Raw genomic sequence first — 27,878 nt, forward strand, 5'->3', positions numbered from 1 at the left:
GATAATGTGTTTTATAACTTCCTTGACTTATTACTGCTCACCACAGCAGAGTATACGCCTCCTAAATCAATTTAATGCCGATTCCCACAGACTCCCTTTTCCGAAACCGTGATTCTAACGCTTCTCTAAAACTATTTAAAATGACCTACATGGATTGATCGCACCAAAAACAGAGCTTAGGGGTTTTGAATCTAGGACATTATGTATTCCGTTTTCCTCTCATAGCAAGCACCTCGGCGAGCTCGGCTAGCCTTCTCCTTTATTCCCTGTCGCTGGGCCCGGGCTAATGAAATATTGTGGGAAGACTCTATTCATATCGAGCAGGCCTAATGGGAGAGAAGAGCCTTTCTAAGCAGATTGCCTCATGCTGAGAGGGCTGCACTGCATCTCTGCCATATCCACACTGATCTGTTGTGATTGCGTAAAGTGAAAGTCAATGAAGCAGTAAGGTCATTTGACTACACAAACGCCTCAGTGTCGTATTTAATTATATGCGTAAAAAAATTATATCTACAGCCTTGTGGTTTCATGAAGTATAGTCATTAAACAAGTGCGCTGTGTTGTCAGTGAGGTTGTTGACAGATTGTGGTGGCTATTGTCTCCTAAGATCGAAACAAGTTAAAGGGATAGTTTAGTGCAGCGTACATAGATGCTTTTTTTTTTTTTTTTTTTTTTGCAGCTTCTTTCCATTTTTAAATGTGAAGCTAGATGATTGTTCCAAACCATTGTGTGTTTTGGATCCTCACATGTGGACTAATCTCGTTGAACAGTCTCCAGTGTGTGGCATGTATTTAAAAAAAAAAAAAAAAAAAAATAGATCCCAGCTTTTTTATAAATACTACATTATGCTCATTAGCATGATTATTATAGCCGCCAGCTGCCTATAATAATAATTCCATTTATACCATAAAGTGATGATTTTTTTAAACATATGATTCAAAGGTTTTAAACCCAAGCGTACAGTTTCCTGTAATATATCCTTGCACATGCCCGTGTAGCTTTAAATTGAGCTTTGATGATTATGTTTAACTCAAAGCGAAAGGCAAAAGTCCATAATACGTCTACATTTTCATGAAAAATACACATTTATCCCCAGACTCTTTAGTCGGCTACAATATAATTATCAAAAATCCTTTTTTTTTTTTAACGTAGGTATTTATTGATACAGTGCTCAATCATTAAAGGTATAATGTGCATCTTAAGCGAGTCTGTCTCTGTTGTCAATAATAATTAACACATCTTCAGTTATTTGACCTCATGTTTCCTGACGTGTCGTTCTCAATCTATATTATTGCAGCATTATGTTGTCGTGCATATATTCACCGTGTTAAGTAATGCTACGCACAGCAACTCTGCTCGAGCTTCAAGGTTGTGTGTTTTGTGTGCGGCAGGGCGCCTCTGAGTACCTGGATGGCGCAATTGGGACCGCGCCGAAAAGCAAATCACCGAACGCTCACAGCATACAAGCTGCCTCTGCCCTGTGACCTCGCCATATTTCATCAGACGGAAATGTCAGGAGAGGGCCGACACTAGAAAGAGCTCAGGCGCTATCTCCTTTCCGCCGTCTCACATTAACTTATCTGTGTTTTGTCAGACCTCCTGGTGGACATGCTGGGAGTCATGGCCAGTTACAGCATCACAGTGAAGGAGCTGAAGCTGCTCTTCAGTATGCTGAGGGGAGACAATGGCGTCTGGGTAAGTCGATGGTGGCTTGAAAGAAAATGCGGTTCGATCTTGTGCGTGCTGCTAATGGTGTGAGTGATGTAACGACATATATTTGTGCTTTGCAGATGCTGGGTAAAATTAATAGCTTCAATCGAAAGCGCGCTGTTGACTCAAAGGGGAGCGAACTAAAAAGTGCTTTTGAACAAATTGTCGGACTCTCTAATCCTTGTTGACCAGAGCGTTGACCTTCAATCACATATTTTAACTGTTAAAAGTTGCCGCTGCGTAACTCAGCAAAACCACTTTAATTGTGTTATTAGAATCGTGTTTGTGTGTTTTAAGCTCAAAAGAAACTCTTTGACTATTTGTAGCTAAGAATTCTACATTTCCTTACCAGTAGACCCCTTTCATGGCCTGTGTCACTGTGACACCAAAACATTAACTGGAAGCAAAACAGAGGAAACTTTGAGGCGAGCACTGTCACTTTCAACCATGAAAATGTCGTCTTGCTGTATTTTTTTGGTGCCAAAACCAAAAAAAAACCCAAAAACTTGAAGTTTTATCACATACCAGCCACTGCCAGTCATAGACAACTTTGGTTTGGCTTTGGTGATTAAAAGAAAGGATTGGAGCGAGAAATCAACAACGCCCACCCTTCTTATCAGATTAGATTAACATGTAATGCATCATCGGTTTCAGCCTGAATAACATTATGGGTTAGAATAAATCGTGACTAAAATTCCGTTAAGTTAGTGCTTATTTAGGGGATTCGTGTTACATGTTAATACTAATGCTAACCGCTAGGTAACGCAACGTGTTTCAGGGGTGTCCAAGCAGAAGTTGCACTTACTACGCTACCCTCCACTGTGGTTCCACTTACTTCGTGTAATATCTTTGTTGGAGAGGCTTCACTTGATAAAGACAGTCCCTCTGGGTTTGTATGGGCAAAAGACATCGTTCAAATTCTTCTATTGCAAATCTTGCACATGTCCATTCAAGACATTGTTAAAGGCATCTAATGATTTGAATGCCTTCACTTTTTTCTTTCGTGCAGACGTTGTGTTTCTCAATTAAGTCCATGTAAATGTCTGCATGGTGGGCAGTCGTTCAGTTAATCATTATTTAGGGGATTCTTCTTACGTTAATGCTAATGCTAACCACGCAGCAACAAGCAGAAGTTGCATTTACTATGTTACTCTCCACAGTGGTTCCACTTCTTGTAATATCTTTGTTGGAGAGGCTTCAGTTGATAAAGACAGACCAGACTTCGTCCCCTCTGTGTCCTCCTTTGGTCAAATCATCCATCCAGTGAGGGAGAGTGTAGTGGTCGTTTTTCTGGTCTATTCTTGCTAATGAAATATGCTAACTTTGAGATGTTTGGCATCCAGTTAAGCCCCGCCCCTCCAAAAAAACGTCACATTGTTTACAAACCCCAAAGGGGACTGTAATTCAGTATTCAACAATTAATAGCAGCGGAAGCTTAATCTATTGCATGCTAGATTAATTATATAGCTGGAGTTAGTTTTTTGTGTCATTAGTTTGGATGCATCTTAATGGGGTGATTGCGCTAATAGACTAGAGGAGAATAGACGACGGGTGTGTATCTGTGTTTGAATTGATTTGTGAATGTATGTCAGGACAAGGGCAATTTAGCTCACATTTAGTGTTTTTTTTTTTTTTTTTTTTTTTTTTTTTCCTATCCTGTAATTGACTTTATTAATGTTGCAGAGGATTGATTACGTTACTATTGCTGGAATAATAGTAAACAGCGACGGCCTAATCAGGTGTGAAGGTGAAATGCAGTCGATATAGTTTAGTATGCTCCCATTCTTTCTGTATCCCCGTCATCAACGAGCAGCTCCACTGCACTAAAAGCCGTGTTCGAGGGCTCGCTTCTTTCTTCTTCTTCCCTCCGTCAGACCGTTTCACCGCCGCGCGCCTGCACAGTTGGCCAAACAAGCCTTTTTCATTTCCTCTGGCTGTTGTTATTGTCAGCAGGTGTAGACTTGAAAAGCTTTAAAGTGACTGGGAGATCCTGATTAATACGTTTTCTCTATCACTGAAACATCACCATCAGCTTCTTTTGATTGCTTCGGGTTTGTAAACTATAAAAGCAGGAAAAAAAAAAAAAAAAAAAAATCTGGCTATGAAATCGGTTTCTGCTGATTCATGCTAACTTTTAAAGCTACAGCGTCAGTACTTGTTAATGAGATGACTCCGGTAGCTGGGAGCGGGGAGTGCTCAGTACAAACTGAGCTCACAGGGCTTCTTGTTGTTGTCATCTCAACTGCTCCCTGGAGTTTGCTGATTGGCCCAGCATCCAGTCACTCGCCTCGGTTTACTCACGTAGATGGAGTCGAGGGTGATTTTATAAGGCTAAACCTTCCTAAACACCCAGAATCACTGTAGCGCTAGTGTGGCGCCCAGTGTGTGGGAAGCCTAGCTGACTGAATGTGACCTTGTCCCTTCGCGTCAATCTCCCCTCTACTCGAGCTCAAGACAACTGTCATCAACAACCTCTGGTCACTGATCAGTGATTCACAACAAAACCATCGTTCCATATCTGTCTCCGTCCAATACCTAACAGCGGCCCATCCACCTTTCCCCTGTTTCCCTGTCTTTTCCAATTTCTCCTCTCCCGGCAGCCCTCTCTGGAGACAGATCGATTCAGGGTTGCCATGGTATTGATGAGGTGTTGTCGGGGAAGGGCGGAGGTGATGGAAGAGTTATTGATCCGATGGGGTTGTGGTAGAGATGTGATGTCCCACCGTGCTTTTTTTTTTCCCCCCATGTGCTCCTAATAGGCGGCATCTGTCACATAATAATGACAATTACTCTCTCTAACCCTAACCCTAACCCTAACCCTCTCCTCTCCTCTCCTCTAGCCGAGACACGCCATCAAGCTCTTGTCGGTGCTGAACCAGATGCCTCAGAGACACGGCCCTGACACCTTCTTCAACTTCCCAGGCCGCAGCGCAGCGGTGAGACCAACCACTTCACACGAGCAGTTTCAAACAATCACTCGCACGCATTCTTCCCGCTCCCAAACGACTCCAGAGCTCCTACTCGTGCTACGTTTCTTTGCAATCAGTGCGTCTTAACGGGCACTTCACTAAACTTCACTGCACGGAGTTTAATGGTTAACCCTTTAAAACCGAACGGATCGCAGGAGTTCCATTAAAGCATGTGGCGTTTGAATTACCGTGACAACGGTCTGCGCCATTAACAACGTTCAAAGCGTGGCTCTACACTGGGAAGTTGTGATTTTGTCTGGAAGACCTTCTTGACATCTCAAGGGTATAACTAACTTAATTTTTACCAACAAATTCCTCCAAACAGCTCTCTCGTTCTGGGTCTCCCCAGTCTTGCGTCATCATTACTGTAATGGCAATAATTTTTTTTTTTTTTTTCCAGAAAGTGCAACTTCTCAGTGTTCAGCCACAATTTGAATTTTGGATGTTTAGGTCTTAAAGGGTTAATCGAGTGCCACACTGATTTCTATAGACATCGGCTTGAGCTCCTCTGATGTGCACGTATCCTCCCACAGGCCATCGCGTTGCCACCAATTGCCAAATGGCCGTACCAGAACGGATTCACCATCAACACCTGGTTCAGACAGGATCCACTCAACAACATCAATGTTGACAAAGACAAACCGTACCTCTACTGGTAAGTACATTAATTAATCATTAATGTGGACCACAACACTATAAATGTCTGTGATGGCGTTCTGGGGCTGGAAAAACAAAATGCATCTTAAAATATATGTTGTGTGCCTTGTAAATAACACTCTTTAGTGACAGAGTATTTCTATTCATGAATCTTTCATTTCTTCATCCATTCCTGTGACCTGATGTCATCACAAAGATATTTTTGCGAGCACAGTTACAGAGGAGTGTAATTGAACAAAGGGAATCTGAAGCATCAGTGTGTTTTTTTGTGTGTCAGTCCTTCAGGATCTGAAAGGAAGTGTTTTTCCTCTGTAGACCTTCCATTTTCTATTTTTCACCAATCACGCAGGGAGGGGGAAAAAAAAATAAAATAAATAAACTGACTGTAAAAGATGCAGAAATACCACCTTCCCTTATCGCCGGCCGTCCTTTACTCAACGCCACTTTAACTTTTTTTTGTGTGAGAAGTGCAGCATGTGCACAGAAAAGTGCACAGCTGAATAAAGCCATCCAGGCCCCGTCCCTTATGGATGTCAAAAGGTATTGTGGTTAGAGTACGAAGAAACGAACTGAAGTGAGCGCGGATGACGCAGTTTGAAGGAGAGTGTACCGCACTTAATCACAGCATGAGAAGGCACTTAATAGACTGCAGGCTTTTTGCTCGGGCCTTATAATCTCCCACACTTGGTGTCAGCACTGCACAGCGGAGGTGAACAAATGGTCATGTGCAATTTTTACTCTGGGCTTCTAGGTGCTTTCGCTTGGCAGGATTGCTATGAATAAGAGATGGGCTATCTAGTAGGAGAGACTGAACGTGTTTATGTTTGCTGACGGTGGACCTGAAGAAAGTTACTGTTGAATGTGTCAGTTAGGTTTCATTTTTTTGTCAATGGTGGCCAGAGATTAAGTGTTTGAACTGCTTGTTGCAAAGCGAGACCCAGTCATATTCAGCTCACAATGATAGTCGGTATTAAAGCAATGGTTCCTTGGATCTAAGAAGAGCACACCATCAGACCTTCCGGCGTATTATGCAGTTCCATCCATACATGAAACATATCCGGGGCTTAAAGTAAGAAAAGATCCTGAGCCTGAATTTTTTAAGATAATTAATTAATTTGAGGAATTATTCGATTAGCAAATTAACCGTTTACTCCAGTTTCAGTTTATGCGAAAAATAACTGCAGATCATCTTCTAGCTCCAAATTGCAGCATTTACATCCTATTGTTAATGTTATTTGTACTATTTTTACATCATTTGTTTGCAGTTAGGACACATTCTCCTAGCTTCCTAAATGTGCTCATCATCTTTCCATTAACCGCAATGTAAAAACGTCGGCTTAGACGATGCCTTCAGTAAAACTTGGGAATTCTGTGTTCCAACTCGGAAAAATACGACTTCCGATATCATAGCGTTCACGTTCCAGGTTAACTCGGAGGAGAAAAAATAAGTGTGGTTAATTGTCACCGTTTGCTGAATGTTAAAATATGTGCAGCAGCTATTTTTTTATTTTGGCAAGAAGTCATTTTTGAATTTGACAACTCGGAGCTCATTTTTTCCCAAGGCGAACTCAATTGACTGCTCAAACCTGGCAATATCCTGCATCTCTAAATGTTGATCTTTTTTTTTTTTTTGAAATGTTGATCCAGACGCCGGAGATCCGGCACAGTGCCGGAATACTTTAAGCCCGGTTAAAAACTGGTGACTGGTGAAACAGGTAAAAAACTGATGGCGAGCTCAGATCAGATCAGTTTTGGCGCACCCGCTGTGATCTCTGGACCAGTGTCGGATTTAGTGACATGTAGCAGTGATGCTGCAGACTTCAACCAGCTGACTACCCGTACCTCACCCCTCCTTTTCGGAGCAAGCAGAGGAACCTGTCTGCTAAAAATACGAAAGGCTCTCTCAGTAGATTGTGTACGGATCCGTGTCTGTTCTGGGCTACTTTATAAACATGGTGGTTCAACACGGCAGGCTATGGGGAAGGGGACATGCTTCCTGTGTAGGTTTAGACCTTCTGAACTGAACGGAGATGCAACAGTTCATACATTCAGGTGATTACGCACTAACGGAAGCATTATTATGCAAATGACTGTCTTCCATTTCTTCACTCGGATCCCTTAAAATGAACGTATTTGTTTTCTGATAAAACCAAGCAAAGCAGTAAATGGGCGTTTCTGCTCTGACGGATTCCAGATGATAAACACTTGCCTCCCCGTCCATGTCATCACACCGGATGAGATGGACAGGAAGCTGATAAACAGATAATGAATTAGAACATAAATTTAAATGCAGCGGGACTCCATTATTAATGCGCTGTTGGGTGGAAGCCTCTGCTCGCCGTGCATCTCCGGACCTCGCTGGCCTCACCGTTAGTGTTGTAAGCGTAAGCCGTTAGCCACTATGAAGCTTCATTAGCTTTGACCTTTTATTTAATTGAACTCCTCTACTCCGCCGCCTGGCTTCTTTCCTCCACCTCTTCACTCCGTGACGCTAACTACCGGCGTCCTCCCTTCACCCCGCGGAGTCAAACTCTGATTCATTACAGGCCGAGAAGGTCTTTCTTGAGAATCCCGGATCTGGTCGTCTACAGGAAGGAAGACATGTATTCCATATATTGCTCAGATAAGCGTCGCCGAGATGAGCTCTAATCATGAGAAGTGTAAGGATGCAATCCTGTTTCCTTAGCAACCGTTAGTCAGGTTGTCATGGTAAGGTGGCGGAGAGGGAGGTATCCTCCTCTCCTCTGGCCCAGGTCTTATCATCCTCCCCCAGATGCAGCTGCTACTCCAGCCGCCTGCCTGATACAGGCCTCCATAGCCGCGGATAACAAAGGCCGCGATAACGCACTACGCACGCTCCTGATGTGTAGCGTGCGTCCACTCGAGAGGGATTTATATCTGCTTCCTGACCCCGCTGTGTTTGAGATCCTTCTGGGCCATTTTTAGCAGGTGAAATGCGCCTTGTTGTTTCATGGAGCAGATTAGCTGCGAGGCTAGGTTTTTACGTGGAGGTTACGACTGCGTGAAGAGAAATATTATGGGGAAAGAAATGGAGGAAAGGGGGATTAGCGGCGTACTCACAAACCTGTGATCTGGGACCCCTGGTGCTGCTTTCGGCAAAAAAATAAAATAAAAAATCACTTTAAAATCCTGCTTTTTTTGTGACTGGTTCTGGCTTGAATAAGGTAATGTGCGTGAAAGGTGCCCCGCTGTAACTTTAGGATGTAGTTTGCTGCAATTTCGTCTGTGAAAAATCCAGTTTTCCGTAGTCAAAGAGACTTCAGGCTTAATGTGCGATTTTTGTGACGCAAACTCAAATGTTGCACCATTAAATTATTTTAACTATTATTATTTTAATTTAGCTCGCTCTAACCGAACGGGTTGCTTTTCAAACTCAGACCTTGCCTGGATAACTGACGTGATCTTAACTCTCTGTTATGCTTTTGCAGCTTTCGCACCAGTAAAGGAATAGGGTACTCCGCTCACTTTGTGGGGAACTGTCTGATCGTGACATCGTTGAAGTCAAAGGGAAAAGGTTTCCAGCACTGTGTGAAATACGATTTCCAACCCCGCAAGGTAAGAAAACACACACACACGCACTGTGGAAATCCTGTGCCACTTGTTTGATGAGACAGCATAGGGAGCGTGCGGCTACGCTTTTCCTTTATCTCCCCTTGCACTTGCTGGGAATGTTGATGAGTTTAGATAAGGTCTGTCAATTAAGACCTGCACACTGCCCCTAAACCGCGCGGTCAGCGTTTCGCCGCTGTCCCGCACACAAACCCTTTGCGTGCGCACATAAACAAACGCGCGCACACTTGATGAGATGGCCTTCTGCTGTATTTTTGCTGACCCAGTGGAATCCCTCCGGTGCCGACAAAGTTCCCAGTGGTTCCATTTGATCAATTTCTAAGTCACCGTGTCTCACGTCATTGTGTCCACGGCGCGTTGATGCGCGCGCGAGAGTGTGAACGCTTGCTGACTGTCGGCTGCAGCTGTGCACGCAGTGGCAGAATTCTAGTTTCTCCTCGTGCAGCCCACCTAACCTTCAGTGAACCCTGAGTGTATTATCACCAGGGAAGACTTTCTAATCAAGACATACGAAACCACACACACACACACATGTGCTGCTATTGCTTTACAATATTAAGGTGAGCCGCAGGAGAGAAAGAATTCAGCACATTATAATCACCTCTCTTAGCTAAACCTCCTATGGAGGGAGGTTTGTCGACTCTGAAAGACACCAAAAATCTAAAATTAATTATCACACAACAGGGGGGCAGTGTCAATACTCTCCAATAGTTTATGCTTATTAAATAACGAGTGCTCATCACGGGCTTCAACAGGTTGGCGTTTACAGTAGTTTAGTTAATATGACGCATTTGGACACCAGCAGAGCAGATTCTGAATTATATCAGAAACTGTGAGGCAAAGTAAAGAGTGTTTAAAAAAGAAACATTATTATTTATGAACCGTTTACCGCACGATTTACATGACATAGAAAATTGGAAAGATATTTACTCCTTTACTATAATTTAGTACATTGTTGCTGTTTCGATTCGTCATCCCGTCTCTTTCTCAATGTGTTATTGTGTTTTTCAGTGGTACATGATCAGCATCGTGCACATCTACAACCGCTGGAGGAACTCCGAGATCCGTTGCTATGTCAATGGTCAGCTGGTCTCCTACGGTGATATGGCCTGGCACGTCAACACAAATGATGTAAGGGGCTTATCATGAGTATAGTTTTTTTTTTTTTCTTTTTTTTTTTTCTGCTCAACCGCCTATAATTGAAGCATTTCCACATTTAATGATACATAGTTGCCGAAGAAAATCTATACTTTTCTATCCTCCTGTAGCAGTAATCTGATATCTGGCTCTACTTCACACTTCCCTCCTACTGTGATATTGGCAAACGTTCGAGGTTTACCCTTTGCATTTGTCAGCAGGGGCAGAGTTGCCCTTGGGCCCGTTTCCAGCAAAGCTCGCCCAAACTTCAACTTCCAACTTTTTTCCATTTAGCAGGATACAGGTAGCCTGACCTCTCAGTGGCAGCACAAGCTTCATTACACCTCTTTCCTGGTTGGCTCTTGACATTGCTGCAGTTATTGAGGGCTGGTATATTCCCTGGCCTTGAGGTAGAATGCATTACAGCTCATATAACTTGAGAAAAAGTTGTCAGAAGCGAAAGGATGGGTCTCAAAATGTGTTGATGCTATCAGTCTTTGTTTTGCCCCGAGGGCCGACGATAAAACATGTGATGTCGTTTTTAACGAAGCAGAAGAAAGATCTCATCGTGATAAAAAGGGTATCGGAGGGATGCAGCTGATGAAAGGCCAACAGACGGAGAAAAAAAATCAGTAGCACGTGACGGAAAAGTACGAAGATGTGATTAGAAACTGGCAGTTATCAAGAGTGTGTCTGTTTTTCACCAGACGCTGCGTTCATCAGTGCAAAAAGCCATTACCTTGACCAGAGACTGGAAATGAACAATAACTGCAGAGACGTTTCACAATGTAAAAATCATGTTTAAACACTTTTTTTTCCAAATGTCTTGAAACTGAAAGCATAAAAGAAGCCATATCATACTCAGCAGCTCACTGAATGCGCGAAGTGCTGAAAGAAAGATAACGTTTTCTGCCTTTATCCCTTTACTCAAATATGTTGGTGTCTTGTTAATGTGTATTTAAGGAAATTAAATTTGTGGTGGAAATATATATGTATGTATATGTACACATATAAAATGTATAAAGTGTTTCCCAGTAGGCAAATAAACCATAAATATTTAAATGAAAGGAAAAAAGCCTAAGAACACAGCCTTATTTGAGCTGGTGTACATGACGTTTACCAGCACTATCAATAAAGCTGAAATTAATTTACTCTTTTACTTAAATTGTGACAAAATTACCAAAATATCTTCCAAAAATCAAAAAGGGGACATGCGTTCTTATCTTTCTGATGTACCATGGATCATCTTAAACTCCATCAAAACATTTTTAATATTTCACATGAAATTTCACTGCTCTTTCTCTTTTTCTTTTTTTTTTCCAGAGCTATGACAAATGTTTCCTGGGTTCGTCAGAGACGGCGGATGCAAACAGAGTGTTCTGTGGTCAGCTCGGAGCTATTTATGTTTTCAGTGAAGCTCTCAACCCAGCTCAGATCTTTGCTATTCACCAACTTGGCCCGGGATACAAGGTAAGACGGCACATGCTCTACTGTCCCCCGCTGCACTGCTCGTTCTCCGTATGCTCCACAGTAATTCGGTGCGAATGTTCAGCAGGTACAATGTCTTGGCCACCTGAGGATTGCAGTGTGATTGTTCCCGTTGTTGGCCGTGAGTTGTGCAAGCCAAAAATATCTGCAGACACTTCATCTACAAATAGATATCTGCAGGATCTGTTGGCAAACTGTTGGTACCAAGAAGTGTTTTTTTTTACATTTGTAGTTGAAGTAGTATTAAACGACCACATCTGACTGTGCTTTGGTTCCATTCAGGTTAATACTGAGTATGTGTGGCAAAAGAGGTGCAGCGCTCTGCTATAATTCCTGGTTTTAAGCTGTTAACAGAGGGTTAACTGTATGGGTAATGCTCATATCTTAAAAAAGTTGGTCTGGCTGGTGAACAGAACAGGAAACCTGGGCCCAGGTATTCATTGTCTGTATTTTCTAGAAGACAGCTCATGGGTTCCCTGATTGGCACCAATGTTCCCTCATCGTTTCCTCATTTAAATAGTTAATTCTGGTTTAATACCAAAAAAAATGTAGGTGTATCTTTGTATGACATTATGTACTGTAATTAAGTATTAAGATTGATGTGTGAGGCAAACATTGAAATATGTTAAGCCAATAAAAATGTAAAACGTAACTTCTAACCCTAGTTTTTGACAGTAAGGCCGCCTTCATTGGAGTGATCTACCAGACACTTTGTTTAAGCATGTTTCGTTTTAAGGGGGTTTGGGGCTCAGTCTTTACTGGAGAAGTGTTTGACTACCTGTGTAAAATACAAAGTGCCTTTGTCAGTTTTAAATTTCAATAATCATTTGGAAACGAAGAAGCTGAACGATGAAACATCTTCAAGAAAATTCCACAAATCTGACTTTTTCTAGCTTTTTTTTTTTTTTTAAATAAGGCATGACTGAGAGCCTAGATTTATCTTCCCATTCTCTATAAATATTTTAAGACCTAAAGCGCATTCTTAAAAATGCCTCTAAAACTTAAGCGTCGTTCAGAAACAACCTGAGGCTTTTTGTTTAAAATCGTGCTCACGTTCGATCTGATTCAAAAGGAAAACGTCTCACCTGGTCTTAAGTGGATGGACACCATTTCAAATCAAACAAGCTTTAGTTGCCGTGTGCAGTATCTATGTAAACTTACAGTATGTACACATTCAGGGGACTTGCTCTCTGCATTTAGCGAGCAAAGCTGGAGATACAGGTATCCGCACATACGTAGCCCTCGGCCCTCGCAAACAAAGGAAAAGGTAAAAGAGATGAAGAAGATAAAGACTAAAAGCCTGCAACGAAAAATGTACAAAGCAATCGCTAGGAACCAAGGGCAAAAGCCAGTACTTTGCATTTTTATGGTAATAAAAGTTTCACAACCCTGGCTAGTGAGCATTGAGACAGGAAACGGAATCACTGCCCATCGGCCTGGCTATTGGTGACAGCTGAGATGTCACAACACCTTGCCAGCTGTCTGCTTCTTGTTTTGGCTTACTTGCACGCCTCGGGCCACTTACAGCTTGTTTAAGAAGGTGTCCAAAGCTGTCGAGATTTCAGCACCACGAGGCCGCACGGACGAGAAAGCTGCTGATGTGCAACGGCTGCTGACATTTCAGCCTCTTCCTTAGAAACAACCTATACATATAGTCAGAAACGCGCTTTCACCACCGAGACTTGAGGACTGCACATACAATGAAGTGAAGGAAACCTTTTTATCTCACGCTGAAGCACAGAAGCATACAAGCTTCAGAATGCTCTCTTTCTCCCGCAATTGTCTCCTTTCCCCCTCACACCGTCTTTTGTCACATTGCGGCCGTTCACAGACCAGACGTCTCATATGTACCTCCTAATAATCACGTGCCCAGGGTTCGCTGACGCTCCGCCATGAATACTGATTTCTCGCTCCGTCACAGCCCGCCGTTTCCCGAGGCTGATCAGTCAGATGATTGCCTCTCTGCATAGCGCGGAATGGGCTCCTCAAATGCCCAGAAGAGACCATTAAATGGCTCAGTTGGTTCAAGGCCGCTGGTCCCGGCGCTGGTGTTGTAATGATCAGTGCGTGGGCTTTTTTTTCGAGTCGGCCGAAGGAGTGCTCCGGCGGGACTCGGTGTGTATCGCGCAGCTTCCTGTCTTGATGCGAAGACGGGGCCCCCGCTCTTGTTTTCTCGTGGCTCCACGCAGAAGATGATGCGTGTTTACGACAGGCTGCTCCTCGGGTGTAGCTTGATCAGTGGTGGAGAACCGCGTCCGTGAACAGTATGTACGGTATGCGTGCGCGGCCACATGTAGCCTCGGTCTTGGTCTCCACCACTGTCAGTGTTCCTTTGCAATAACGAGGAGCAAAAAAAAAATAAAAAAATCAGGCAGACGCTCCACTCGCTCGGCTAAACAAGCCTTCAGCGTTGCGAGGATGCTCGTGATGTTGGCGTTCAACGCGGCGTACGACGGCCGACACAATGTGTTGTTCCATGCTCGCCTAACGACGAAGGAAAACGGAACATAACATCTTGATTTGTTGTGTGAGGACTGTAGTTGGGGGAGGAAGCTCCAGTGTTGTTTTATGTGCGTGTGTGTGTACGTGCTGTCACTCACGTGTTGCAGAGTGTGTTGTCAGTTGCACTCTTCATCAGGGGTCCAGATGTCCTCAATACAGAGCACTGCCAACAATCTGGCCACTGCGTAATTAACGAACCATGGAAGTGTATCTGGACACCTGTATTATTTGCCCGTGTGTGTTGTTGTTGTGCGTTCGCGTGCCTTGTGTGTATTTGCCAGGTTCCTTTATATCTATAGTAAAAGATTTATATATATGAAACTTTTAGAGAATTTTATATTTCTCAGTTACAAGTGACGAACATATCTTTTTTTTTTGCATCAGTAATGAAATTTTAACTTTCCAATCTGCAGCCGGTTTTTAAAATCTTCAGAAGATGCCCAGCTTCAAATGTCTGTTTTATTGAGGCCATTGCTAATTTCATCATTGTCAGTTTTAGAACATTTCTGTCAAATGCTGAAAATCTCATTTCGGAGGTTTGGCCATCATTCAGCGTAACGTCTGGAGATGTTGGCTGAGCTGAATGGATTAGATGCGTGTGTGTCTGTGAGTGTGTGTGTTCGTGTGTGTGTGTGTGTGTGTGTGTGTGTGTGTGTGTGTTTGTGTGTGCGCGTGCGCCGTTATCACTGCAGGCCAGTGTCGTATCTGCAGCTGTCAGGTGTGGGAGTTGTCGCTTTCATCCCCTCGTGTCTGCGTGTTACACATATGTCTTTAAGCGCGGGGATTTACACATGTGAACATTTCCACCTCCGCCCTCCGCTTGCATGTTCCTCGGTTTACCTGTCGACTGCTCCTGTGAATCCCGTAATGCTTTTAAGAGTCAGCATTTTATTTTATTTTTTTATTACACTTTCAACTACCTGAGTCCCTCATTTACTATGGCAATATAACTACAAGAGCCACACTAGTGCATGTGCTGTACACATTCATAAGTGCAGCACAATAAATTGGCTTACTCTGCAGAAATGTGCATCTTAATAAGCGTATTAATTTCACATTCGGGCTATACAGGGTTTTTTTTTTGTGTGTGTGCAGAGGGCCCACTAACCTTCAAACCCATGAGCAATTTCTTTGGGTTTCTGATTGATTACCTCTGCACATGGCTGCAATACTCTAACGTCTTAACCGTGGGACATCAGCTCTTAGATTTTCATCAAAGTGATGTATTCTTAAGTCAGAATTTCTAAACATAAGCATGCTGTAATTACCACTAATTGCTGTGATGAATGTGTCAATGGGAAGTGGCTTTAGATGCAGATTAGCGGCCTATCAGCTCCCCTTTATCCATTAATACGCGTAAAGTTGAGGCTAAGACGCTGCTAATACTGTACGTTTCTGCCGAGCCCTTGGATAGAGATAAGGATGTTTCATTTTGTGCTGCATGGTTAAAACCGCTCAGGGCACATTTTGTACACTAGACCTCAGATGAAAGGTTTAGAACAAGACGGGCCTGCAGGTCTGTGAGAGGCCCTGGGCTTTCCTGCGCAGTTAGGCTGAGCGAGGCACCTGGGGGACAGGCCGCTTCAAGGCTCGATGCAGCCCCCGCCTGGAGCCGCCGTGAAGGGCGGCAGAGCAACCAGCCGGCCTTTCTTTTATAGGGCTGTGTGTAGCTGCGCTGCTGCAGGATACGTGGACCCAAAGAACCCACCATCCAGGCAGATATAGACGCACAAACACTCGATGCGCAACCTGCAATTTACCCACACACAGACAGAAAAGAAGTGTCCTTGTAGTTCTAAAAATGTATTTAAATGGAAATTGGCCGCTGTAAAGATATTTAAGAATTATCTCGTAAAAGACTTAACAGCTCTTGAAAAACACCGCATTTTCATAATATAATGTGCATGAGCTGAACAACAGGAACGCGTCTGTTCTCCTCTGTGTGTTTTTGTTGGTAGACTACAAAGAGAAAGAGATAAATTTGGATCTCTGAGTGCTTCTCTCCCACACATCCGCTCCCCCCTCTCCATCTCTTATTCTGGGCTAATTGAATTAGCGCCCGGGTTAGCACTGTGTTCATTAAGCTAATGCTGTGTTGTTTACACACGGCTCATGCTGCAATTAAGCGGACTCCATTTTGTGCGTCGAACACGGAGAAACACCCACCCTCGTCTCTCGTCTCCGGACGAGTCATTTGTCCCCCTGATTGAAAGTTTGACACTCTGACGTGTTCTTCTTCCTCCTTTATCCGCTGCCGCAGAGCACGTTCAAGTTCAAGTCGGAGAGTGACATCCACCTGGCCGAGCACCACAAGCAGGTGTTGTACGATGGGAAGCTGGCCAGCTCCATCTCCTTCACCTACAACGCCAAGGCAACGGACGCACAGCTCTGCCTGGAGTCGTCGCCCAGGGAAAACCCTTCCATCTTCGTCCACTCGCCGCACGCTCTCATGCTCCAGGTCAGCTTGGCTTGGTTCCTCTGACTATGTGTTCGTGACAAATCCGGTTCCAGATCTGTAAATCACCACATACATCTCATAAGTTACGGTTTGATCATCAGGATGGTTTGTCACAGGCTGATTCTCAAATGCATTTATGAAAAATCGCTAGTATTTACTTTGCTTTTAGTCCGGTAAAAACAAGGTGCACCACAGAAGGATACTATATATTATTAAAAAAAAAATGCATCTTATGAAAGACCGTTGCTACTATACCCTGGAGTAAATATCGTGAAGCTCACAGTTTACTGCAAGTCTCAGCTTTTATTATTTTAGCCCTCTGAGCTGGATATTGCTTGTAGCTGTATTTTTAGCAAGTGTCGCTGCTCAGTGTATGAAAAATACACCAGCAATTCAGTCATATTGTCTTTTAAGCATCGAGTTGTTTTGGTTAGTAGAACTTGTGTGGTCACCCTCACTTGTGGACACCAGAGGTACACAAGTGTATCCCAGTGGAATGAATCCCAATGGAAATTTTGACTTTTCGTCATTTTAAAATTACATTGTTTTTTCTTTTGGGTTTTTTCCCCAGATAGATATGAAATGCTATTGTTCACAATCATATAAAATGAAACCAATAGAAAACAGTACATCTAGAGATCGACAAATATGGATTTTTTAGGGCTGATGCCATTTTTTTGGGACATCAGCATTGGTCAATGGGCAATACGTGCTGCCAATATTTGGAGCCAATACTGCTTACTCTCCCTCCATTTGCATGATAGAAATGCCACAACGGTTACAAATGTTACAGGTCTGAATTTAACCAAAAAAACATTAAGATGTATTGAACTCAAATAATATAATATTTAAGAGCACAAGCAGGGATGATTCTAGGGTCAGAGCAGACTCCAACCTTTTTCGCCTCACCTTGAGAAAGGCAAGTCTGTTAGTTACTTTTTTGGGCTTGACTCTCGCCTCCTTCTCAATGGACATCACAGCTGGAGTCTGCTCTGACTGGTCCTTCTAAGCCAAGTATGTTTAGCTAACAGGCAGTATTAGTCTTACACCTTGGCTTTAACATCAACACGTATTCCTACCAAAAACTTGACCACAGCACAACAGCTCCAATATAAACTGTGGAGAGTGGTTAATTGACAAACTGCACTATTATTGTGCCGGAGAGAGAAAAAAACCTAGCTAGCAAACTCCTACAACAACAACAACAACAACAGGTAAGGACTGTTGCTAATGACTGTATGTGTTGGTGCTGAGTGATAAAGTAAATAGATCTTTGTTTGATGACCTGATTTGTTTCCCAACTCTTATTTTTAGTGGTTAGACATGCCTGTGAGCATTTTCCTGCTTCCACCTACCTGCACTCTGTTAGTGGGGGAGGGGCAACATATGGGCTGCACGGGTCCTTAGGGTCTCCAGCAGCTCAGGGCTGCCTGTGGATGGGCCTGCCTGTAAATATTGCTGGGGAAAAAAAATATATATAAATGTATCAGCGAACGCACTCACGTATCGGCCGATACCAGTAAAAAAACACAAATGTCGATCTCTACTTACATCATTTTGAAATCGGAGTATTTCAAGTTGAAAATGCAGGTTTTGAGCTTTATTTAGTCTGTTTACCGTTTAATGGCAGTGCATACCTACAGAATAACGCCGTGTCAGCACTAACGGTCCCTATCCAACCCGCAGGATGTGAAGGCCATTGTTACCCACTCCATCCACAGCGCCATCCACTCTATAGGAGGCATCCAGGTCCTGTTCCCTCTCTTCGCTCAGCTGGACTACAAACAGCTCAATGACAGCAGCGTGGACACCACGGTTTGGTGAGTGGTCAGGAAAACCTGAATGGGACCCAGCGGCTTCCTGAAGAGTAAATGATTTCTTGCGCGGGGAAATTGTTTAATTGCAGTACCTACTTCGGCTGACCCCGAAGAGGGACCAAAACAAACAAGTGACATTAAATAAAGATGGATCTCCTATGTGTCAGAATTATCTTCCGTTTGAAATGCTAAAATTGGGCAATTAAGCTGCAGGCTACAAAATAGGTCATTACACAGAGCAGGGGATGTAAGTGGGAAAGGAAGAAGGCTGTTTTCCCAGTAGCCGTGAGTGAGTTTTAGATTTTTTTTTTTTTTTTTCTTGCTCCAAGATCATCCTGATTCCACTCCATCACACGAGACTTAATGCACTTACGTTCCAAGCATCATCTCCACATCAGGATTATTTATCCAGTGTCATCAGGGAAGATAAGAAATGTTAATTAAAAATAAATAAATGGTGGAGAAAGTGAATGTGAAACGTGGAGAACATGTAGAAGCTTTTCTTGCCTCTAGGAAAAAAAATAAATAAACTGAAATGTATTTGTGTGTGTGTATGTTGCAGTGCTACTCTGCTGGCGTTCCTGGTGGAGCTGTTGAAAAGCTCAGTGGCCATGCAGGAGCAAATGCTGGGAGGGAAGGGCTTCCTGGTGATTGGATACCTGCTCGAGAAGGTCAGCAGAAAGGTCTCCACACTGAAGAGTTTGTGCTGCGCGTTATATTTACTCGTTGTTGGGTAAAGAAAGAGAGTGCACTCGGTTTTATCCTCAGTTCGTTCGACTAGGTAAGTACACGGCGTACGCTGTGTGCTCATCTGCGGCGCTCTTTGTTGTTAGGTACCGCTACGCCGACAGATGTTCCTCTCATTTTGCCCAAAGTTTAATGACCTTTGCAGTTTCAGCAAAACCAAACAGTAACAGCGTCCTTTTTTGGAAATGCCTTAGTTAAACCTCGTCAGGATTCACAAGCGCACATTTACAAAGAGGAGGAGGAGGGAGACGTGAGCAAGAAAATTTTCATTACACTTGACTGTTGGTGGAAATGACATTTTTGACACCTGTCGTAGCTGCTGGCATAGGCAGCTAAGATTAAGCGAATAAAACCATATTGCAGCTGGTGACGGAGTCTACCCGGGGTTGCGCTGCCTGCGCTGTAGATTGACAGCCTCTCTTGACAAAGTAACAGAAATAAGACCTGTAATCTGTTTATCTTTTCTAACTCTTGTTTGGGAAAGTGTTAAGAAGAAGGGTTTTCTGATCAACCGTAGCAGCTATGTTTGTATTGAAAATCAATAGAAATCTATTTTTTGGTAAGACAACATGGGTTTTGCGTGACTTTTCTGCCCAGTTAAATCCCAACTTCCTTTTTCTCTTCTGTGTCCAGTCGTCACGGGTCCATATCACGCGGGCGGTGCTCGAACAGTTCCTGTCCTTCGCCAAGTATCTGGACGGTTTACCTCATGGAGCGCCCCTCCTCAAACAGCTCTGTGACCATGTCCTCTTCAACGCTGCCATCTGGATACACACCCCTGCCAAGGTCTGTTTATTTTTGTGCATCTCCTGAAATTGTGTGTGCGCGTTTCCCCTCCCCTGACCTTGCTGCAAAAAAGGGAGAAAACAGAGGTCCGAGCAACACAACGGAAAGGGATGACGGAAGGAGAAAAATAGGGAAAGACAGAATTTTTGTTTTCACATTGTTGTGCCACGCAGAATGAAAGGAAATTGTAACGAGCTGGAAGACGAAGGAGGGAGCGACGTCTTTAGTGGACATTGCCCTTTACGGTAATATAATAAATGACGGTACAGGGCGAGGAAGGAGGGGCTGGTACGTCACGCAGCGAAAGGACAGAACATGCAACTTAAGGAAACAAAGTGTAAATGACATATGAGGGGGAAGAATAACAGGACAAGGCAGATTTGCAGTTCGTCTTTCCCCTCTCACTCTGAACTAGATGCGAGTGTGTCTGGCGTTCCCGCGGGGGCCGGTTCGACTCCTGCCTCTGTGATTTTCAAAACTCCTTGACTCCCTGTCTTCTCCCCTCTGACCCCGGGAGGTGATTGGTTCCCGGCTGCGGCAGTGCTGATCTCCGGGGGCACGCTCGAGTCAAAACGAAAGAGACGCGAGCCGGCAGTTGATGTTGCTCCGGAGACGCAGAAGGGAGCGTGTGAATTCAGCCCAGCGTGAAAACATCAATTGCAGTAGTCATCACACAACAGTTCAAAGTCACCGAGCAATATGGGGCTTTTGCTTTCAATTAAGTGCCAGTGCGGAAAAATGACAACATAATGCAAGTAAACATTATCACAATTCTGCAGGCTTATAATGAGAATAAGGCGCGCATATTAAATGTACTAATCAGCAGCAAGCACACAAAACATTTTAATCCTTTAACCTTACTTTCCCCGCGCCGTCCTGTCTCCCACTGAGCTTCATTATTTTCTGCTTCTCAGGGTGTTATCATTACACTCATTATTGGCGTGAATAGCCTTGGTCGTAGTCAGGAGTTAATGAAACACTTGAAGAAATCACATCTGAACCGCATCTCCCATCTCGCGTGGCCGCTTGCCATACCAAGCACTTCCAGTTATCCTTTCACGGAGTGAAGAAATGCAGCGCGGCCCTCGCCGCTGTTCTACGTTTTGGAATTTCAGACTTTTTGTTCTGCTTAACCGGTTGTAAATCGTTCTCAGCTCAGTGTTTGAAATGTGATGTAATGGAGGTCATTCAAGTCATCTGAGTGCACTCTCCGTTGTAGATGAGCTGCGATGTGCCGTGGTCAGGCTGCGGCACTCTGCTAATTTCATCCGCTTAAACAGAGCTACCTCGTTACGGCCGGTCCTCAGCGTCGCGGCCGCTGTAATGAGCTCAGAGATTTGCGAGCCTGCAGCGGGCTCAGATCCGCGGCCGGGAAGTAGAGGGGGATTGGTTAGAGGAGCATGAACAGAAGGGGGAAAAAAGGGGGGGAACAGAAGGAGGGAAGGAGCAAATGAGCACCCTCCTAAATGTCAGCGCTCGCGAGGAGCTCCTCAGATGAGACTTGGACGGCTTCAGGCGCTGGCACATCAAAAACAACACGGAGAAGAAAACACTGGCGCCTTTTTTTTTTTTTTTTTTTACCGCGGGGGAAGTTTCCTCTCGTTCCCCCGTAGCTGCCTTTACACAATTAACCAGCCTTTTGTTTGAAGGCCACGAGCACAAAGTCATAAATTGTTTCTCCCCAGACAATTTGTGAACCTCTGAGTGTGTGAAATATATGTAAATGGCTTGTGTGTGCACAGGTCCAGCTCTCCCTCTACACGTACCTGTCATCGGAGTTCATCGGCACCGCCACCATCTACACCACCATTCGCCGTGTCGGAACCGTCCTGCAGCTCATGCACACTCTCAAGTACTACTACTGGGCCATCAACCCTTTGGAGTGCAGTGGAATCACCCCGAAAGGTCTTGGTATGTATAAAAATGCATAAAAATGTTCACTTTAAGAAAGTCCCTGGGCGCTCCTCATCAACACGACTAGCGACTTAAAGACGTGATCCTGACCTTGTGCATCAAATGAACAGTGTAACACTGTGGTTGGTTCCATTCTGTCTCCCCCTGACACCTCTCGTTCCCCCCTTTCTGCAAGCTCCTAGCTGCCATTTCACATTTATCTGGCAGTAGGCGCGTCAGCCTGTGACACGATTCAAATGTGCACGCACGCCACTCACCCGGCTGTCAGTCTGTCCGTTTTCTGTGATTTTCCTGGATAAGGATGGGAGCCTGTCCCACCACAGGGCCAACTGCATTCTCACACTCTGCAGACTAGGTACAGTTTAGCTGTCGTCCCTCCATTAATAGACGCATATTAATATTACAAGTGCAGTAACCAGATATTAATTCACAAAGCATGTGAGTTTTGTAACACCTTTATTTCTGAATCTACAAAATAATCATCACCTTTACGAACTTATTAACGATTTCTATTCTTTTTCCGTAACTGCTGTTAAAACAACAGCAGGCACAAAAGGTGTCGTGTCAGTTAACAAGTACATTTCATGCTTGTCATGAAAATATAGAGGTAGTTTATCGCTGCCTGCCTGCAGAGCCTTGCTGTAATGTAGAGTAACATATTCTTTTCCTCAGAGTGTTTGTAAGGTCTTACGAACTTAAGGTTTTGCCTTTCAGCGTTAATTCCGCAGTACCCTTAGTTTTACAGAGCAAATAACTGTTTTTAATCGGACATGGTTTCCCTTAGCGTGGCCAGACTAAAATCTAATAATAATAATAAGAAGAAGAAGAGTCTGGCAACTCAGCATTTAGATGTAAGCATGGGGTGCACTTCAACCGTGACCTATACTACCGCCAGTCACTAGGGGGAGCTCTGCTTGCTTTGGCTTCACTTTTGATGAGCTGTTCTGGCGTCCATCTTTATATTGTCTATGGTCTGCATGCAAATAGTCCTCCAGCCAGTCGGAATAAAAAACTGTGTGATTTATTCTGCACAACAAATCCCTTTATTGCAGTCAGCTATGAGAATGGACGTGGGCCTCCTGTTTGTTTCACTGTGAATATATTTTATTAGTGGTGAAATATCTCACTAATGATACAGTACATATGGATTAAACAGTAGAGGGTTAAAAATAGAAACATATTGTTGTAAACCAGATCAACTCAGTGTTGCTCAGATGACGTGTATCACTACATCTAAGTTGCTTTCCTGTCCATCACTGGTTAAAATTGGGTTAATATATAAAATATATAAATGGTTGGCCGGGGAAACTTCAAGCTGTCTTCCAGGCTAAGTTTCCCTTTGATTTATTTGAGTAAAAATGTGTGATTTTATAAGATGAGCTACTAAAGGTTTTACTGTTATGGAATTCAGTTTTATCTTAATGCCTTAAATTAACAGTGAGTGAAACATTAGAGATACGTTGTCATTTCTGCCACGCACAAAGTTCAGACATTCAGGCATTACATTGACTTAATTTCCCATAAATCAAACTCTTAATATATTTCATGGAATACGTCACGTAGAACATGAGTAAGAAGGCATGGCTTAGTAACTCTGTGATACAAAAGTTGGTACATGTTTGAGAGTGAATAAGACCATTTCAAACAGACAATAAATATTTTTCTTTTTTTGTAGCTTTTTGACAACTAGTTTCGTCGCCCATGAAGTCAGTCAGAATAAATCCTTCATATTTACTGAGATGTACGCCCGTTTTTTATTTCTTCCTGTGAAAGCTGCGGATTCAAAAAACAAATTAGAAAAATTTGAAAAAGAATCGAAATAATAAATCACAACATATTCCAAACACAACGCGGCGTCGAAGCAGATTAGAAAAAAAAATAAAATAAAATGTCGCCTTTCCAGCGGATCAGGGAACATTCTTAACGCGGCCGCCGCTGCCACACAGCGGAGCGTCAGAAGGTCGGAGCAGGGCTCACGCTTTTAATCAACCCCTTCTTCTGCTCGGGACCCTCCGCTGGCTCCGAGTGCGCATCGCGCGTCGCCATGGCAGCAGACAGATTTGACTGGCAGATCCAAGGGAGCTTTTGGAATTTCTAATCAAGTGTCTGCCTGGCTCCTCTTCTGTTTGGCGATATTGCTGTTTTTCACCACCGGGATTCAGCCTTGTAAAGAGTCACTGATAAGTACAGTAGCAATTAGCCCCTGCCAACCGCTGTTCAAAGCTAAAAGCTGCTAGTTGTTGTTTGAGGAAGTCCGCTTCTCTGGCTGTACTGTACGAGTGTGATATGCGCTCATTTGCATAGTAATGGACAGATACTTTAATCATACCAGGGTCTTTGAGGATAAAAACGTTTTCCACTGCGCCGCACTCTGAAGGCATGAGGTTGAATCCGAAGTGGCACATATATATATATTTTTGCCTGGCGTGCTTTTACCTTGCAATTATTTATTAGAATTTATTATTTTCTCGTATTTTACAAATAAATCCATTCAACGGTGATTGGAAATTGCTTTCAGGACAACAAAAAAGAAAAAAAAGTGTACTTTTTTTTACTTAATAAAACACCCCGGGCCCTTACATTGCTTTTGAAGTCTAGAGCTAAATTATAATATAACAGAAATAGTGATTAAATGCCTTCTATTGCCTGTAAAAACGAATGTGGCTGAAACAAATGGAATATGAATTAAGTAAAAGTTCTGGCAAAATATTAATAAGCCGGAGTTTCATCTATTTATTCAGTGATTTTTCTTTTGCATTAGGCCTCATTCATCAGCGATGATGTATTAAAATGCATTTTGTTTCACTTGACTGGTCTCGAATCGCATCCATAAGTGAGAAACCTCGAATAAATTCACTGTATTAATAGATTAAACAGAAATGTGTGCGTAGTTGTCGCAGGGGCCTCAAAGTCGGAGAAAACTCACATATTTATGCACGCGCAGCTACACACACACACACACACACACATACACACACAACACCCCTTTGATTCCCGAGCAGGTTGTCATTATCTGGCAGAAGTGTCAGAAGAAAAAGCTCTCGTTCGTTATCACGAGGACATGATATAACTGTAGAGCCAGATTAAGAGCGTAAAGACAGGGAACATTCGTTTCAAAGAGTAAGAGATGATAATTAAAGCTGAAGCTGTATAGATGGAACTGAGCCGCGCAAGTTTGTCCGTCTGTTCACCCTCAAAACGAAGGTTGAGCTCCCACGCGCTCACCTGGCGCGTCCCGGCGAACGCCGCAGCGTAACCATGATGGATGACGAACGTCGCCGTCCCTGCAACATGCACCAGCTTGACGGATAAGGATGATTGATCGCAGCGGATCGCCCCCGCTGTCGTGTTTTGGCTCCGTGCGGAGCAGGTGAACAGACTGAACCGCGGGCAAACCCGCGTGATTCAAGGGCGACGGAGCGCGATGGAGGAACGGACGCACGAGCTTCGCCTCTCCTCCCTTTCACACCCGCCGTCTTTTATGTTTCTCTTAGCGTGATTCGGCTGGCTGAGCGTTGGTGGCTCAAACGCAGGTTCAGATCCTCTCAGAGGACATGGCGTGTTTTATCCGGCGCACAATGAGCACTCCTTGCAGTAGCATTACTCCCGCTTTGTGGTGCACATAAAAACCAGGACGATTCTGTACGTCCTGACGCAGCAAAGTGTGCCGTGGCAAAATGCTCACAGGCCAGACGTCATAAATGTTTATTGCTCCTTACGACCCGGACGAGGGTTCGCGTTGTCGTTTGTGTTCCTTGATGTAGAGGGGTAGCTGAGGGTGATGGAGAACGAGTGAAGAGAAGAGAACTTTATCTGGCTGCAGTGGGACCATTAAAGGAAAAATGCCCCTGTTTTTAAAAGCTCGGCCTTAGATCAATGCAACTTTTAGACCGTTTGACACTGCATTCCATTAGCGAGTTATTTGGCAGCTGTTTTGAGCTGATTCATCACCCCCGTAAGCTTCTTGTGTATCTGGCATGTAGACATTAAACACCTCAAAAATAAAAGATAAAAGAAAAAAAATAACAGCTGTTACATCAATAAAAGCATAATAACATTCGGGGTGTCAGTTTTCCTCTTTAACGTTTGTTAAAAGCGCCGCTGAATCCGAGAGCGGTTAAATATCTGAATGAACGAGCTGAAAAAGCCAGAAAGATCTCGCGAACGCGTGCGCCAAGTTAAGAGCATGTTTTGAAGGTAATAGAGCTCCATCAGATGAATGAATCGCTGTAAAACGGGGCTAAGCGCTCCAAGAATGGAGGGGGAATTCAGAGCCGCATGAGAAATGCTTTTTGTGTTTTTAGCTCAATGAGTTTCTCCGCAGCCCGCCGCAGCAAAACAGCTGATGGCGTGCCAGGGCTTCGGAGCAGCGGTGGCTGTTTGGTTTGGATCACTCGGACCATCCATCACATTTTTGTAAATTGCCGTGTCTTTGCTGTAATAAGTTAGATTAGCGCAACCATAAAATATCCAGTTTGCCAAATTGCCACTGGAGTTAATGACAGTGATTTACAGGTTTTTCAGAGCGAGCGTATGCACGCGTGCTTGTGTTGACGTGGTTTTCCCCCCCGCGCTCTCCGGGAAGCCTAATAAAACCCAATAACAGTAAACAACAGGGCTCACTCAGACTGCAGACTTATTTAGCTGATCACTATCGAGCATGAAAACGGATTTTTAACAGGAAATGGATTCTTTGTTTGTGTGCCCCTGTTTAGACGGACCGCGGCCATCTCAAAAGGAGATCATCTCGCTCAGAGCCTTCATGCTTCTCTTCCTCAAACAGCTCATACTGAAGGTACAGTGAGGGCAAACTGATTGTCCTTATCTTCTTTTTTGTTGTTTAAGCTACGAGAAATATCCTTTATTTTATTTTTCTTCAATTATGTTCCCTGTTGTTTTTCTACCTGGGGACTGCAGGCTTAATCTAAAATGTGTGTGTGTGGAGAATAGCATTATAGAATAGTGGTGTGAATGAAAGACAGCGGCTTTTGTGCTCGTGTGCGCTCATATTTTTCCTGCGTTTGCACGTGTGCGAGGTCGCTGCTGCTCTCGCGGCTAAATGTGACCAAGAACCGAATTAAAAACCACGTCAATGTTTTTTGGCGAATGTGTGTTTTTCACAGGACCGGGGCGTGAAGGAGGACGAGCTGCAGAGCATTCTCAACTATCTGTTAACCATGCACGAGGTAAATGCTAACTCCTGCATTAAAATGGACAGGGAGAGAGAGAGAGAGAGAGAGAGAGAGAGAGGGGGAGGGAGAGCAAAAGAGGGGGAGCAGTGGAGTGGAGCTGGTGGCAAAATGTGCATTATAATTTGTGGGCTGGAGTTATGGTCCACTTAAACCAGTGAGAGTGTGAGTCAGCTTTGGTGCTGTGACAGCATGAAAAATGGCGCAACAATGGACTGAACAGAATGTACTCTTCTGTAACAATTATATCTATTCTTGCTCTGAAATACCACCTGCTCTGCCACAGTGCCCCCCTCCCTTCCCCTCTATTTCTTCCTTTGTCCCCTTAACCCTGTATTCCCCCGGCCTGTCAGGCTTTCCTCTGCTCCTCACCTGCTCAGCTCGGCTTTCTTTTCTCTGCAGGATGAGAATATTCATGACGTGCTCCAGCTGTTGGTGGCCCTGATGTCCGAGCACCCGGCGTCCATGATCCCCGCGTTTGACCAGAGAAATGGCATAAGGTGAATGTCTGCCCACGCGCACGCATCGGCACCCGAAGGTGTTAATGCATGACGCCAAAAAAAAACGGATGCTTCTGACCTAAATTCGTAAACCCGTATACATCAGACAGTTTCTATTTTTAGCAACCATTCAGTATTTTTTATAACCAATAAAACCTAATTAGTTTGGATAGAAAGTGTCCTCATCTTACACTAAATCATAAAGCAGACACATTTCATATTTAGGTTTCTGGCAGATTTAATAGTAAATAATTTGAGGACCGTCTTGTGACAATTCAAACCTTGTGAATGTTACTTAGACATGTACCACCCCACCCCATAGCAATGACACGTCTTCTTCATCCAACAGGATGCAGCCTGGCACCAGAGCACACACACACAAAAACGGTTTAGGAACAACTAAAAACTAAAAA

The 27,878-nt window shown here is 43.8% G+C and overlaps 1 protein-coding gene across 23 annotated transcripts in view; it reads left to right on the top strand.

The window, feature by feature from the left end:
* The window catches only part of nbeaa (neurobeachin a), an 89,887-nt gene that overhangs the window by 27,831 nt on the left and 34,178 nt on the right, over positions 1 to 27,878 (top strand). For all 23 annotated transcript variants that reach the window (XM_047606409.1, XM_047606415.1, XM_047606411.1 and 20 more), the window contains exons 3-16: positions 1,595 to 1,695; positions 4,551 to 4,646; positions 5,213 to 5,334; positions 8,786 to 8,912; positions 9,939 to 10,058; positions 11,388 to 11,534; positions 16,315 to 16,512; positions 18,199 to 18,332; positions 18,892 to 19,000; positions 19,710 to 19,862; positions 21,605 to 21,773; positions 26,492 to 26,571; positions 26,900 to 26,962; positions 27,368 to 27,465. In XM_047606409.1, coding sequence (XP_047462365.1) covers positions 1,595 to 1,695; positions 4,551 to 4,646; positions 5,213 to 5,334; positions 8,786 to 8,912; positions 9,939 to 10,058; positions 11,388 to 11,534; positions 16,315 to 16,512; positions 18,199 to 18,332; positions 18,892 to 19,000; positions 19,710 to 19,862; positions 21,605 to 21,773; positions 26,492 to 26,571; positions 26,900 to 26,962; positions 27,368 to 27,465 — 1,717 coding nt within the window. The remainder of the gene's footprint in view (positions 1 to 1,594; positions 1,696 to 4,550; positions 4,647 to 5,212; positions 5,335 to 8,785; positions 8,913 to 9,938; positions 10,059 to 11,387; positions 11,535 to 16,314; positions 16,513 to 18,198; positions 18,333 to 18,891; positions 19,001 to 19,709; positions 19,863 to 21,604; positions 21,774 to 26,491; positions 26,572 to 26,899; positions 26,963 to 27,367; positions 27,466 to 27,878) is intronic.

This window comes from Mugil cephalus, chromosome 15, assembly GCF_022458985.1.
Source record: "Mugil cephalus isolate CIBA_MC_2020 chromosome 15, CIBA_Mcephalus_1.1, whole genome shotgun sequence".
In the NCBI taxonomy this organism is placed as follows: Eukaryota; Metazoa; Chordata; class Actinopteri; order Mugiliformes; family Mugilidae; genus Mugil; species Mugil cephalus.